This window comes from Saccopteryx leptura, chromosome 5 (assembly GCF_036850995.1).
Source record: "Saccopteryx leptura isolate mSacLep1 chromosome 5, mSacLep1_pri_phased_curated, whole genome shotgun sequence".
NCBI classification, from domain to species: Eukaryota; Metazoa; Chordata; class Mammalia; order Chiroptera; family Emballonuridae; genus Saccopteryx; species Saccopteryx leptura.
In genome coordinates this window covers 211826163-211840173 of record NC_089507.1, presented here as the reverse complement: position 1 = coordinate 211840173, position 14011 = coordinate 211826163, and the positions used below count along the sequence as shown (strand labels likewise).

General features: G+C 44.4%; 1 protein-coding gene across 3 annotated transcripts in view; it reads left to right on the top strand.

The window, feature by feature from the left end:
- Window positions 1-14011, top strand: part of PHF20 (PHD finger protein 20) — an 88624-nt gene that overhangs the window by 17812 nt on the left and 56801 nt on the right. For all 3 annotated transcript variants that reach the window (XM_066383978.1, XM_066383977.1, XM_066383974.1), the window contains exons 2-4: window positions 600-771; window positions 1861-1945; window positions 11605-11684. In XM_066383978.1, coding sequence (XP_066240075.1) covers window positions 600-771; window positions 1861-1945; window positions 11605-11684 — 337 coding nt within the window. The remainder of the gene's footprint in view (window positions 1-599; window positions 772-1860; window positions 1946-11604; window positions 11685-14011) is intronic.

Here is a 14011-nt window from a genome sequence, read left to right as displayed (position 1 = left end):
GGGCCTTCAGCGGACCGAGTAACCCCTTGCTTGAACCAGCGACCTTGGGTCCAAGCTGGTGAGCTTTGCTCAGACCAGATGAGCCCGCGCTCAAGCTGGCGACCTTGGGGTCTCGAACCTGAGTCCTCCGCATCCCAGTCAGATGCTCTATCCACTGCGCCACTGCCTGGTCAGGCGAGTGTAGAATTCTTAAAATTGTGACTATCTAATACAATCTGGGTTGAATGGTCATTTTAATTTTTTGGCACATGTACAATATAATCTAGTGTCTCTTTTGTGCTCAGGTTTTGTGTATCTGTCGTCTGTTTAACTTGATTACGACCTGGTATGCTGGATAGTTTTCCTTCACTTCACATGAGGGAACTTTGTAAGGTTAATTCAGTAGTTCATAAAGTAAGGAATATCAGGGTTGGGATTTGAACACCATGTCTGTTATTTTCCATATGTTGTGATTGGACACAGTTTAGTAGAGCCTCTAACTGGTGGGCTTTATTTAGTGCTTTGGTAACTTACTCCTTTGGAAAGAGGTTTGAAAGGGTATTGTTTTACATATTTTGGGTGGGTATTTAAAGGCATTTCAATTTTTTTTTCTGACTCAGGTATCCAGCTCACATAGAAGATATTGACTACGAAGAAGGAAAAGTACTCATCCATTTTAAGCGTTGGAACCATCGTTATGATGAGTGGTTCTGTTGGGACAGTCCTTATTTACGCCCTTTAGAGAAAATACAGCTGAGAAAAGAAGGCTTACATGAAGACGAAGGATCTTCTGTGAGTAACAGATCTGGGAGGTTCTCTAATGAGCTGGATCAGCCATTGGGTACTTTAAGCTCCAGGTTTTGGTATTCAACTGGAGACCAATCCTTATTTAGGCCTCTAGTTGCGACCCTGAGCTTCCCAGGACATCTAGTGCTCTTGAACAATACCAGTTGTCATCTACTTGAATGATGTTGATGTGACAGTTCATAAACTAACTTGGTTGAAATGTCACTGATGATGGGGATCTTATATCTCTTTTATACTACTGTGTGCCTTTATATCACTTATTAAACCCATCTGCTATTTTGAGCATTTATTAAGGAATCATTCCATGTACAGTACTGTGCTAGCTTCATATCAAGGTCTTTTATGAGCCCTTGAAAAACTTGGAATTGATTGGACTCTATTTCTGTTTTTAAAATTTCATTACTATGCTTAGAGATTTCATTAACTTCAGAATGAGGGATGAGATATTAGTTTTAAGTTTTTAACAGACATGGAGACATCTGTAGAGATTCTGCTGCCTTTGGATCTGACTCAGCCTGGATTGTTTTCCATTTTAACCCTGACCAGGGAACTTAATCTCCCCCACACCCCTCAGTTCTGGATTGTTCGCTGTTGTCCAATTTAATTGCTCAATATTTATCCTACAAAATGTATCAGTGCAAACTGTGTACTGGAAAAACAGTATGAAATAATAAAGGTGAATGATGCTCCTTTGGAAAAGATCCTTTCAAAGTGTGGGCGCCTTTAGGTCCCATGAATATTTCCCCTCAAAATGAAGTGGCCTCCTTCCTTCTAGCGCGTGCGCACCAGTGTATTCCTTGGTGGTCCTGGGCCCTTAGACTCACTTTCAAGAACAGGTTAGGACTATCGTCAGTGCTGTGCAGCACTACTCACACCTCCGAGGATGGGAACAGTCTTTGTCCAGCCCTTTTGTTTTGAGCCCTAGTGCTGAACAGAAATATCTTCCTCCGTTTCAGTAGCCACTTCCCCTTCCCACTCTTGAGAATTCCAGCCTTTTATGAATTCTAGTACCATGTGTGTACTGTGAAATTGGATTGATAACAGTATCTTTTTTGTTTCTTTAATGTTTTTTAGGAATTTCAAATAAATGAGCAGGTCCTTGCTTGCTGGTCTGATTGTCGTTTTTATCCAGCCAGAGTTACTGCTGTTAACAAGGATGGTAAGGCATTTGAGTTGTAATTGCTTTTACTCATGACTTAGGGGGGAGTTGTTTTTTTTTTAATTTTTAAAAATTTTTATTTATTCATTTTAGAGAGGAGAGGGAGAGAGAGAGAGGAGAGACAGAGAGAGAGAAGGGGGGGAGGAGCTGGAAGCATCAACTCCCATATGTGCCTTGACCAGGCAAGCCCAGGGTTTCGAACCGTTAGGGGGGAGTTTGATAGTATATTTTTAGTATGTATTTATTGCCTGGAATCCTCTCTCTTCAAGTTAAGCATTATGTCAGGAGTTAGGAAGAAATTACAAATGGAAAGTTGGGTAAATAGGGTAGTTTCATTCTTTGCTTTCTAAATTTGTCATTGTTTTCTAAAATAATCATGGTTCATTTGTCACTGTGCTGGGCAGTGTGTAGATTCTTGCTGTCTTGGATTTTCTAATATAATTGATGAAATAAGTCCCTAATATTCCTTTTACTTATTTGTGAATAGCCTAGCTGTGAAGTGACACCAATGAACATTCCTTTATAATGTGCTTTGTGGTTGTAAGGTGATTGAGGGCGGTCTGTAATATTAGGGTTGCTAGTTGAAATTGGGGTGCTGGGATTTAGAGTCCTGAGTTGGGATGCCTTTGCCAGATTTAGAACATGTGAGGAGTCAAGATAAGGCCTGTGACTCATAGAAACTTTTTTTTTTTAAGCAAGAGAGAGAAAGAGAGAGAGAGAGGGACAGATAGGGACAGACAGGAATGGAGAGAGATGAAAAGCACCAATCCTTTTTTTTCCTTTTTTTTTTTTTAATTTTTTTTTCTGTATTTTTCTGAAGCCGGAAACGGGGAGAGACAGTCAGACAGACTCCCGCATGCGCCCAACTGGGATCCACCTGGTACGCCCACCAGGGGGCGACGCTCTGCCCACCAGGGGGTGATGCTCTGCCCCTCCGGGGCGTCACTCTGTTGCGACCAGAGCCACTCCAGCGCCTGGGGCAGAGGCCGAGGAGCCATCCCCAGTGCCCGGGCCATCTTTGCTCCAGTGGAGCCTTGGCTGCGGGAGGGGAAGAGAAAGACAGAGAGGAAGGAGAGGGGGAGGGGTGGAGAAGCAGATGGGCGCTTCTTCTGTGTGCCCTGGCCGGGAATCGATCCTGGGACTTCTGCACGCCAGGCCGACGCTCTACCACTGAGCCAACCGGCCAGGGCCGAGAAGCACCAATTCTTTGTTGTGGCACCTGAGTTGTTCATTGATTGCTTTCTCCTATGTGCCTTGATGGTGGGTCTCCAGTGGAGCCAGTACCCTTTGCTCAAGCCAGCGACCTTTGGGCTCAAGTCTATGATCCCATGCTCAAGCCTGTGACCTCGGGGTTTTGAACCTGGGTCTTCTGTGCCCCAGGCTGACGCTCTATCCACTGGCTGGTCAGGCTAATAGAGACTCATTTTTGTTTTTAGAATTTTCGATCAGGATGTTTTTGGTTTGTCCATGATTTTTTTTTTTTTTTTTTTGTCCATGATCTTTGTAATGAATATTTAGGATAATTAGGCCTCTTAGTACTACTGTTAAGGGTGACTATAAGGCCAATTGACTTTTCATTTTATGAAGTTATTCAAGTATTTATTCAGCACTCTGCTAAAAGCTGGACCTTGGTCTGACCAAGAAGTTTGATCTGAGAATGGTGTGACATGGTTAGAAGTGAACATTCATGTGCATAAGCAGAAATTTTAGTTCTGTATTGCTACATTTACCCCATCCCCGCCCTGCCAAGCCATTAGGCCAGGGTAGCTTAAGGATGTAGGTTAACTCCTGTGCCAGATGTAGGTTATTCTTTCATATAGTCCTCTTGCCTCAGGCTTCCAAAGCAAGATTATATCCAACTTGTCTAAGCAGTTACTGATCCTACAGTTTATGATTAAGTATTTTTAGATAGTTCCTTGTTTCCTTAAATTACTTTTATAAGTTTCTGTTCAAAATAAACTCCCAGTACTACTTTTCATATGTATCACATTAACCTAAAGTCTTATTTTGAAAGGAAAGCTTATATGTTATTCAGCTGCCTCAGATACTTTTAGTAAAGGACATAGTTTACATTTTGAGTCTCATTTTCAGGATTAATAATTTTTTCTGCTTTTACTGTGTGTAAATCATGGTATGAAATACAAGTGTTCTCCATGTACATAGATGTGTTCCTGAAAGTCTTTTAGGTTGATTTATGCTGAACAAGTCATACTTTCCCCCAGAATAGTACCCATTGGTGGGTTTTTTATTTGTTTGTTTGTTTTTGTATTTTTCTGAAGTTGGAAACGGGGAGGCAGTCAGACAGACTCCTGCATGCACCCAACTGGGATCCACCCGGCATGCCTACCAGGGGACGATGGTCTGCCCATCCGGGGCGTTGCTCTGTTGCAACCAGAGCCATTCTAGTGCCTGAGGCAGAGGCCATAGAGCCGTCCTCAGTGCCCGGGCCAACTTTGCTCCAGTGAAGCCTTGGCTGCGGGAGGGGAAGAGAGAGACAGAGGGGAAGGAGAGGGGGAGGGGTGGAGAAGCAGATGGGTGCTTCTCCTGTGTGCCCTGGCCGGGAATTGAACCTGGGACTCCTGCATGCCAGGCCGACGCTCTACCACTGAGCCAACCGGCCAGGATCCCCATTGGCATTTTTTTCCTCTGGGTAAGTGGCTGCCCCTTATAGCAAATGAAAGTTGTGGGTAGTAACATGAGTAACTGTAGGTAAGGGAGGTAGCATAAAGGAAGTAACATGTCTCTTTTGTTGCTCTGATGGCTCAGAGTCACATGGAAGGGCAGAGGAGATTGGATGATGGAGGGGCACAGGAGAGGCAGTTTGAGAAAGTGTGGGGAGCCCTGGGGGCTGTCTCACAGAGGGGTGGGGGTGTTTTGGTTGAGGCAGTAAAGGAATAGGAACCTACTTGCATCTAATATCTGCATAACTCAGAGCTTGGCATTGTGGATTTAAAAAAAAAAGGCCTAGTTTCAAGGCAGAATGAGGTGTTGAGATAGAGCTACCAGGAGGAGGCAGGGCAGGAGCAGATGGTGCAGATAAATCATGTGGGGAGTACAGTGTACAGTTAATGGTGTGTGTGTGTGTATGTATCTGAACTCTTGAAATGCAGGGGTCATCAAACTTTTTATAAAAACCGCCCACTTTTGCAGTGCTGGTCAACCTAGTCCCTAACTGGGCAGTTCAGCTTTCATGGTGGGTGGTTGCAGAGGGGGCAGTAGGGACCAGGTTGACCAGCACTGCAAAAGTGGGCGGTTTTTAGTTGTGATACCTTAGTTGTTCATTGATTGCCTTCTCAAATGTGCCTTGACCATGGGGCTGTAGCAGACTGAGTGACCCCTTGCTCGAGCCAGCGACCTTGGGTCCAAATCATATGAGCCCGCACTCAAGCTGGTGACCTCGGGGTCTTGAACCTGGGTCCTCTGTATCCCAGTCCGACGCTCTATCCACTGCGCCACCACCTGGTCAGGTTGGTGGTTTTTATAAAAAGTTTGACGACCCCTGATGTAAAGGCTAAAAGTCATTGGCTACATCGTTGGTCAATTAAGTTAATTAAGGTTTTGAAATGTCTTTTAAGCTGGGGCAACCAGAGCTTTACAAGTTTTGTTTTTAAAAAGGATTTAAAAAAAAATCCTTTTAGTTTCTTTTCTCCATGAGCTAAAATAACAGGAGGGAGAATCTTGACGTAGTGGTTACTCCTAAAACGGTCATTTGCTGCCCTAATATATTATATATGTTTTATAAGCTCTGAATTGTGTCTGGTGAATTTTCATTAATTGTAGGATACTGAAAATGAGTGGAAATTCCTGCCAGAACCTGTGTTCTCTAGTTTTTGAGTCTGAAGTTTTGTATTATGCTGCTACCCTTACTGGTTCTTGAGATGACTTGGAGGGGTGGGAGGAGAAGAAGAACACGGGGGAGAAGTCCTAAAAGTGGAATTGGTCAGGTGGCATTGTTGCCACACTGTGGATTTGTGAGGGAGAGCTCGCCTTTGTGGGAGCTCAGATATTCTGAGAAGATAATGACCTCTAGGTGCTGCCTTTGGGTTAGATTTTACCTATGGGGTTGGTAAACGATTTCTGGTTCATCATGATTCATTCTAGCGGTTGCAGGATTGGAAGGGACAATGTTGGGTTCTCTTTTCACTCTTTCCCTAGTATTTTCTGCCCTGGCTCAGTTTGTTCTGTAGCAGGGACCCCCATAACTTAATGAGTAGAAGCTCTGCCGGCAAGGTGTCCTTGTAGTTCCTGTAGAAGTCATTCTGTCTTGTTGGTGCTGCCAGGAGGAGGCCGGGGATATAGTGAAGTCAGACTCTGTAGATCCATCTTGGGAAGGCTTGGTCTAGTTTTCTTGCCACTCTTAACTTCGCTGGTGGTTTTGATGAGGCTGATTATTGATTGAGCAGGCTGGTGGGTGGGGGCTCTAGACGGAGTGGAGAGCAACAGCTGCTGGCATTGGGAGTCTGACGTGATTGAATTACAGCTAAATAGCAACTTCAGAGCTTCTTGAGGGAGTTAGTTAGCGCTGGAAACTGGGGAGGGCAATGCCACGTTATTTAGATCTTTTCACCTGGAATGGTTTTTTGGCAATGGTAATTAAGCACCATTTAGTGTGAAGGCAGCCATAGCTGGTAGTCTTGTAGACCCTGGGTCTCTGTGGTAGTAAAAGACATGATTCTGGCTCCAGGGGTCTTTGTTCGGAGGCTTTTTCTGGTGAGTTGATCTCAGCTCTCTGCTGGGACTGCTTGGCTCTTTTTTACACTGGGGATGGTGGAGCCATTTGTCAGTCAGGGCTTTGTCAGTCAGGGCTTTATGCTCCCAGTCGTGGGGGAAGCTGAAAGTAGGTTCACATTGACAACAACAAAATGAGGAATTGTTCCTTCCTGTTGATCTGTGGTTCTTTAACTTGAGTGTGCAGGTTGATCAGGTCCCTCTTCCTTAAAGTTAAATGCGTACTCTTAGGTCCTGCCTCACCCTCCCGCCTAGTTTATTCTCTTTGGTCCATTGCCTGAAGTCTGTATATATAGCCTATGGAAATGGTCTTATTTCTAAAGTCTCTTGTTGAAACAGTTAGTTTTTTGTTTTCTTTATGCTGTAACTGAGTCTGCACATGAAATGCAGAGGTGTTGGGACTATGGGAACAGCTTTGCAAAGAGAGAAAAAAGAGATAAACCCACATATGCAAGTGCTAGTTTGGCTTTTATCTTTCATGGGGGTAGGGGTTGGTGCTTCTATTTTAAAGTGACTTGGTAGATGATGACAATTAGAACCACTTATTGATCCTTTATTTTATAATAGCCCCTTTGCTAATCAGTTTCCATCTCTGATCTCATTTAGTCTTCACACAGACATGGAAAGCTTGTTACTGTAAACTCAGCCCTCATGTAACATATGAGGACCTAAGCTCACAGGAGAAATCGCTTGAGGTTACAGAGCACATGCATAAAGGGTGGGGCTAAGATCTGCAAGGTCTGTGGGACTCCAGAGTTCCTGATCCACAGTCCCCAGAATAGCGTGCCGTGTCTTTGGATCTGAGTTTTCCAAAACGTCAGGAGTTGTCAGAGCAGGTGTTCGTTGGGAGTGTGTGTGTGTGTGTGTGTGTGTGCACACGTGCATGGGTCTGATATGATGGTAGAGTAGATGTAGATCGTTTGCACTTCCTGGAGCCTAGTGGTGACTTGATAGCTCTGACTGGGAGATGAGTCTCTGGTCCCAGTCCCTGCTCAGTAGTGCAGGCACTTCACTGCCCTTGCTCTGGACTCATTTGAGCAATTAAAAATTGAAGAAGAAACTGGCATAGTTGAGCATTTTTGGAAATTGTTGGCCACAGAACCCAAGCCCATTATGTTAACATTGCTAAGAAGAAAAGACTTAGAGGGAAGGGGAGGTGTCTAATCATGTTCATATCACTCTGCCCACCTGAGGAGGCACAACTCTGGAAACCTGAGGACTTGGAGAAACCGTGTTTGAAAACTTCAAGTCTCCTGTGTATGACATTCTGGAAGTCTCTGACTTCTGGAGAATGAGTAGGGTAGAGAAAAGGCTCTTAAGTCACAGTTACAGTAGAAGCAGAAGTCTTTCCTATACAGAGTGACCTGTGTATCCCTATTTCCTTGGTCCTAGAAGTGAGCTTGCTGTGCATCTTCAGTTTTGTTCTTACATCCCTTCTGCTATTAACTCACTGTTATAAGGTCGTCTGATATGCCAAGTTCTTAACTCCCAGAGGGGCAAGGCTAGGAAGCTTTGTTTCACCAGGCAGTGTAAGGATAGGGGCTTCAGCTCTGGTTAGATGGCTTGGTTGGTTAAAGCAGGGGTCCTCAAACTACGGCCTGCGGGCCGCATGTGGCCCCCTGAGGCCATTTATCCGGCCCCCACCGCACTTCCGGAAGGGGCACCTCTCTCATTGGTGGTCAGTGAGAGGAGCATAGTTCCCATTGAAATACTGGTCAGTTTGTTGATTTAAATTTACTTGTTCTTTCTTTTAAATATTGTATTCCCATTTTGTTTTTTTACTTTAAAATAAGATATGTGCAGTGTGCATAGGGATTTGTTCATAGTTTTTTTTATAGTCTGGCCCTCCAACGGTCTGAGGGACAGTGAACTGGCCCCCTGTGTAAAAAGTTTGGGGACCCCTGGGTTAAAGCATTGTTATAAAGCGCAAAGGTTGTCGGTTCCATTCCTAGTCAGGACACATACAGGAACAGATGTTCTTGTCTCTCTCCTGCTCTCTTTTTTTTTTTAAATTTATGATTAATTTTAATGGGGTGACATTGATAAATCAGGGTACATATGTTCAGAGAAAACAACTCCCAAGTTATTTTTTTTTTCATTTTTTTTTTTTTTCATTTTTCTGAAGCTGGAAACAGGGAGAGACAGTCAGACAGACTCCTGCATGCGCCCGACCGGGATCCACCCGGCACGCCCACCAGGGGGCGATGCTCTGCCCATCCTGGGCGTCGCCATGTTGGGACCAGAGCCACTCTAGCGCCTGAGGCAGAGGCCACACACAGAGCCATCCCCAGCGCCCGGGCCATCTTTGCTCCAATGGAGCCTTGGCTGCGGGAGGGGAAGAGAGAGACAGAGAGGAAAGCGCGGCGGAGGGGTGGAGAAGCAAATGGGCGCTTCTCCTGTGTGCCCTGGCCGGGAATCGAACCCGAGTCCTCCGCACACTAGGCCGACGCTCTACCGCTGAGCCAACCGGCCAGGGCCTCCCAAGTTATTTTGACATTTGATTATGTTGCATACCCATCACCCAAAGTCAAATTATCTTCCGTCAGCTTCTATCTGGTTTTCTTTGTTCTCTCCTGCTCTCTTAAGTAAAGAAGAAAAAAAATTTTTTGGCCCTGGCTGATTGTCTCAGTGGTAAAGTGTCAGCCCGATGTGTGGAAGTCCTACGTTTGATTCCTGGTAAGGGCACACAGGAGAAGCGAACATCTACTTCTCTCCCCCCCCCTTCTCTCTCTCTCTCTTTCTCTTTCTCTCTCTCTTCCCCTCCTGCAGCCATGGCTAAATTGGTGATTGATTCGAGCAAAGTTGATCCCGAGTGTTGATGATGGCTCCATGGTCTCACCTCAGTCACTAAAATAGCTCAGTTGCCAAGCAATGGAGCAATGGCCCCAGATGGGCCGAGCATCGCCCCCTAGGGGCTTGAAATGTCTTTTAATGTCAGGATCCCTTCCTAGGTGGATCCTGATTGGGGCACATGTGGGAGTCTGTCTCTCTGCCTCCCTGCCTCTCAATCTAAAAAACAAAATTATTTATTGATTTTTAGCAAGAGAGGAAGGGGGGAAGAGAAGGGAGAGAGAGAGAGAGAGAGAGACAGACAGACAGACAGACAGACAGGAACAATGATCTGTTCCTGTATGTGCCCTGTCCAAGGATCGAAGCAGCAACTTTTGCACTTTGGCACGCTCTGACCTCTAGAGCTAACTGGCCAGGGCTCTCTCTTCCTCCTCCTCCTTTTTTTTTTTTGTTTGTATTTTTCTGAAGCTGGAAACGGGGAGGCAGTCAGACAGACTCCCGCATGCGCCCGACTGGGATCCACCCGGCACGCCCACCAGGGGGTGACGCTCTGCCCACCAGGGGGCGATGCTCATCCCCTCTGGGGTGTTGCTCTGCTTCAATCGGAGCCATTCTAGAGCCTGAGGCGGAGGCTGTGGAGTCATCCTCAGCGCCCAGGCCAACTTTGCTCCAATGGAGCCTTGGCTGTGGGAGGAGAAGAGAGAGATAGAGAAAAAGGAGAAGGGGAAGGGTAGAGAAGCACATGGGCACTTCTCGGTGCCCTGACCTGACCTGGAATTGAACCCGGGACTTCCACATGTTGGGCCAATGCTCTTCCGCTGAGCCAACCAGCTAGGGCCAAAAACTAATTTTTTTTTTTCATTTTATTTATTCATTTTTTTTACAGGGGGGAGAGAGAGGGAGAGAGAGAGAGAGAGAGAAGGGGGGAGGAGCTGGAAGCATCAACTCCCATATGTGCCTTGACCAGGCAAGCCTAGGGTTTCGAACCGGCGACCTCAGCATTTCCAGGTCGACGCTTTATCCACTGAGCTACCACAGGTCAGGCCTAATTTTTGGTTTTTGTTCTTTTACAGAGACAGAGAGAGAGAGAGAGAGTCAGAGAGAGGGATAGATAGGGACAGACAGACAGGAACAGAGAGAGATGAGAAGCATCAATCATTAGTTTTCGTAGCGACACCTTAGTTGTTCATTGATTGCTTTCTCATATGTGCCTTGACCATGGGCCTTCAGCAGACCAAGTAACCCTTTGCTTGAGCCAGCGACCTTGAGTCCAAGCTGGTGAGCTTTGCTCAAACCAGATGAGCCCACGCTCAAGCTGGTGACGTCGAGGTCTTGAACCTGGGTCCTCTGCATCCCGGTCCAACGCTCTAGTCACTGCACCACCACCTGGTCAGGCAAACTAATTTTTTTAAAAGATTTTATTTATGATTTTACAGGCGGGGTTTGAGGAACGAGAAGTAGTTGCTTCACTTTAGCTGTTCATTGGTTTCTTGTCATATGTGCCTTGACCAGGCAAGCCTAGGGTTTTGAACTGGTGACTTGAGAGTTCAGAGGAAGAGAGAGAGAGAGAGAGAGAGAAAAGCATCAACTTGCTATTCCACTTAGTTGTTCCAATTAGTTGTGTATTCACTAATTGCTTAAGTGCCCTGACCAGGAATCAAACCTTCAACCTCAGCACCCCAGGACGATAGATACTTTATGTACTGAGCCACTCTGCCGGGACATAGTCGTATTTCTTTTGAAGTTTAAAGCTGTTACATCCCTAAGCCCAGAAAATGAAGATTAAATGATACAAATTAATTCACCTAGAAATAAATAAATCTGCATTTTCCTCAGATTCATATTTGTTTTTACTGCTGTTTGTTCTTAGTCTAAATTCAGTGCAAGTTATTTTTGTTTTTTTAATGAAGCATCATAAAAATGAATCTGTTTCTATTATGGATTTTGATGTGTATAGATAAAAAGAAAGGCATGCCTTCTATTATCTCAGATATAGGTAATACTGATGTGATTCTTCAAAAATTTTTAAATTTCCCTAAGTACATTATTGTGGTTGGAACTCTCTTGTATTTATGCTTTGAAAAGTTGTGTCACTTTCATGAAACTGCAAGTCAAAATCATGATATCTTCTTGAATTCTAGGTACTTACACTGTGAAATTTTATGATGGAGTGATTCAGACTGTCAAGCATATTCATGTCAAAGCCTTTTCCAAAGATCAGGTGAGAGATGTGGCTTTGTGCTCTGTGGTATGAATGATCCTAGCATTGTGGTTTTATTTCTCATAAAGATATTATATTTGTTTATCATGGCAAAGTTTTGATGTCCTCCATCTGACACTATTTCACCAGAAAGCAATATGCACATTTTCACAAATTGTAAATATTTGTCTCTGCCATTTCTTAACACCAAATACTTGGCTACAACTACCTGTTATCTGTTTTCCTCATCTTTCCTTACAGGTGTCTAGTTCTTTTTTTAATAATTTTTATTTTTCAATTACAGTTGATATACATTATTCTATCAGTTTCAGGTATCCACCCCAGTGATTAGACATTATTATATAATTTACTAAATTATAATCCCTGAAAGTTTCTAGTTATTATTTATTTATTTATTTTTATTTTGTATTTTTTTGTATTTTTCTGAAGCTGGAAACGGGGAGAGACAGACAGACTCCCGCATGCTCCCGACCGGGATCCACCCGGCACGCCCACCAGGGGGCGACGCTCTGCCCACCAGGGGGCGATGCTCTGCCCCTCCGGGGCATCGCTCTGTTGTGACCAGAGCCACTCTAGCGCCTGGGGCAGAGGCCAAGGAGCCATCCCCAGCACCCGGGCCATCTTTGCTCCAATGGAGCCTCGCTGTGGGAGGGGAAGAGAGAGACAGAGAGGAAGGAGAGGGGGAGGGGTGGAGAAGCAGATGGGCGCTTCTCCTGTGTGCCCTGGCCGGGAATCGAACCCGGGACTTCCGCACGCCAGGCCGACGCTCTACCACTGAGCCAACCGGCCAGGGCTCTAGTTATTATTTTTCTCTGTCCATGTGCCCTGCCCCCAGAGTTGTTACTGATCACAGGAAACTTGCTGCATTGCTTGAGGAGATCTAGAGTGTGTTCTCTCCTCATCTAACTTTGTCTTTAAGCTCAGGACCATGACCTGATGATGGTTGTACAGCTATAGTTTGGCATAGAGTTGGGAGGTATGCCTGGGCTGAAAATTTTGTTTCCTGTCCCAGGCATGTATTTGCCTGAGCATGGGACTTGAATTTTGATACTGGAAATATGGCATATGCACATAGATCACAGGCCATTACTTTCTTCATGATTTTTCCCCTCTTTAGTCTTTTTCATGTTTATATTTTCATGAAGTAGTTGAGGGGAAACAAATCAAAATGTGGATATTGATGTTTTTAAAAACTCATGTTACTGTTACTTCTTTAATGGTTGTTGATATGACAGAAGTTGGTGATGCTGAAACCTGTTGTATCTTTTCTTATGATGATCTAATGCTTTTCCTTATCGCAGAGTTTTGTAAATTCTTCTGTACATATATTTAGCAATTTCAAAGGAATTTGTTTAAAGGTAGCCTCAAGACGCTTTTGCCTTTTGCTAGTTTTCTGCTTCAGAAAATTGACGAAATTATAAAGCGCAAAGATGTTTTCTCTTTGATCATTTGCCCCTCAGGCATCTTAATAACTACACAGCACTCTAAATTGTTTTAGAGTTCAACTTGGTAATATTTGTGTGCAGTTCGTGGAATGAGTTAATATAGATAGAGGACCATATTAAGAACTTGTCCAACTGTCAGATTATATCCAGAACACCCCCAGATGGAAATCCAGGGCTCCAGAAAACAGACGTCCAACTGTTCATTCTGCTGTGATCACTAAAGTGATTGATAGCATTCATGGTGCTTTGGCTTGGAGCCGGACACAACCAGTGTGGATTTGTGGGTGCTTCAGTTCCCAATTTCCAGATGCTTTTGAGTGTCTCATCCCATCTGAGTCCTGGCAGGTGGTCAGACACAGGCCCATGGTGCCTGTTTGCTTGTTTTTGTTACCTAAGAGGACATAGTACACTGCTCACAAAATTAGGGGATCAGGGAACGTGCAGACACTCCAGTACTTTCAGCCTTTTGTAGAGTGCATGTTCACCAGTGAATGGTTTTGCATCTCATTTGCATAATCGATCAACTTTCTTTGACTTGTCATTTACTTTTCTGATGTTCTTGTTTAGTAAAAAAAATTAGGGTTGGGGGAGGGGAGGGGCACAAAGAAAACCAGTTAGAAGGTGACGGAAGACAACTGGACTTTGGGTGATGGGAATGCAGCATAATCAAATGTCAAAATAACGTAGAGATGTTTTCTCTGAACATATGTACCCTGATTTATCAATGTCACCCCATTAAAATTAATTTAAAAACAAATCAAATGCTTCTTTTTTTTATTGCTTCATATTTATTTTGAAACATCCCCTAATTTTTGTGAGCAGTATAGTTTGGGTAAATGACTTCTCAGCTCCTTTTGACCCTTATAACCTAAGGTTCTATAA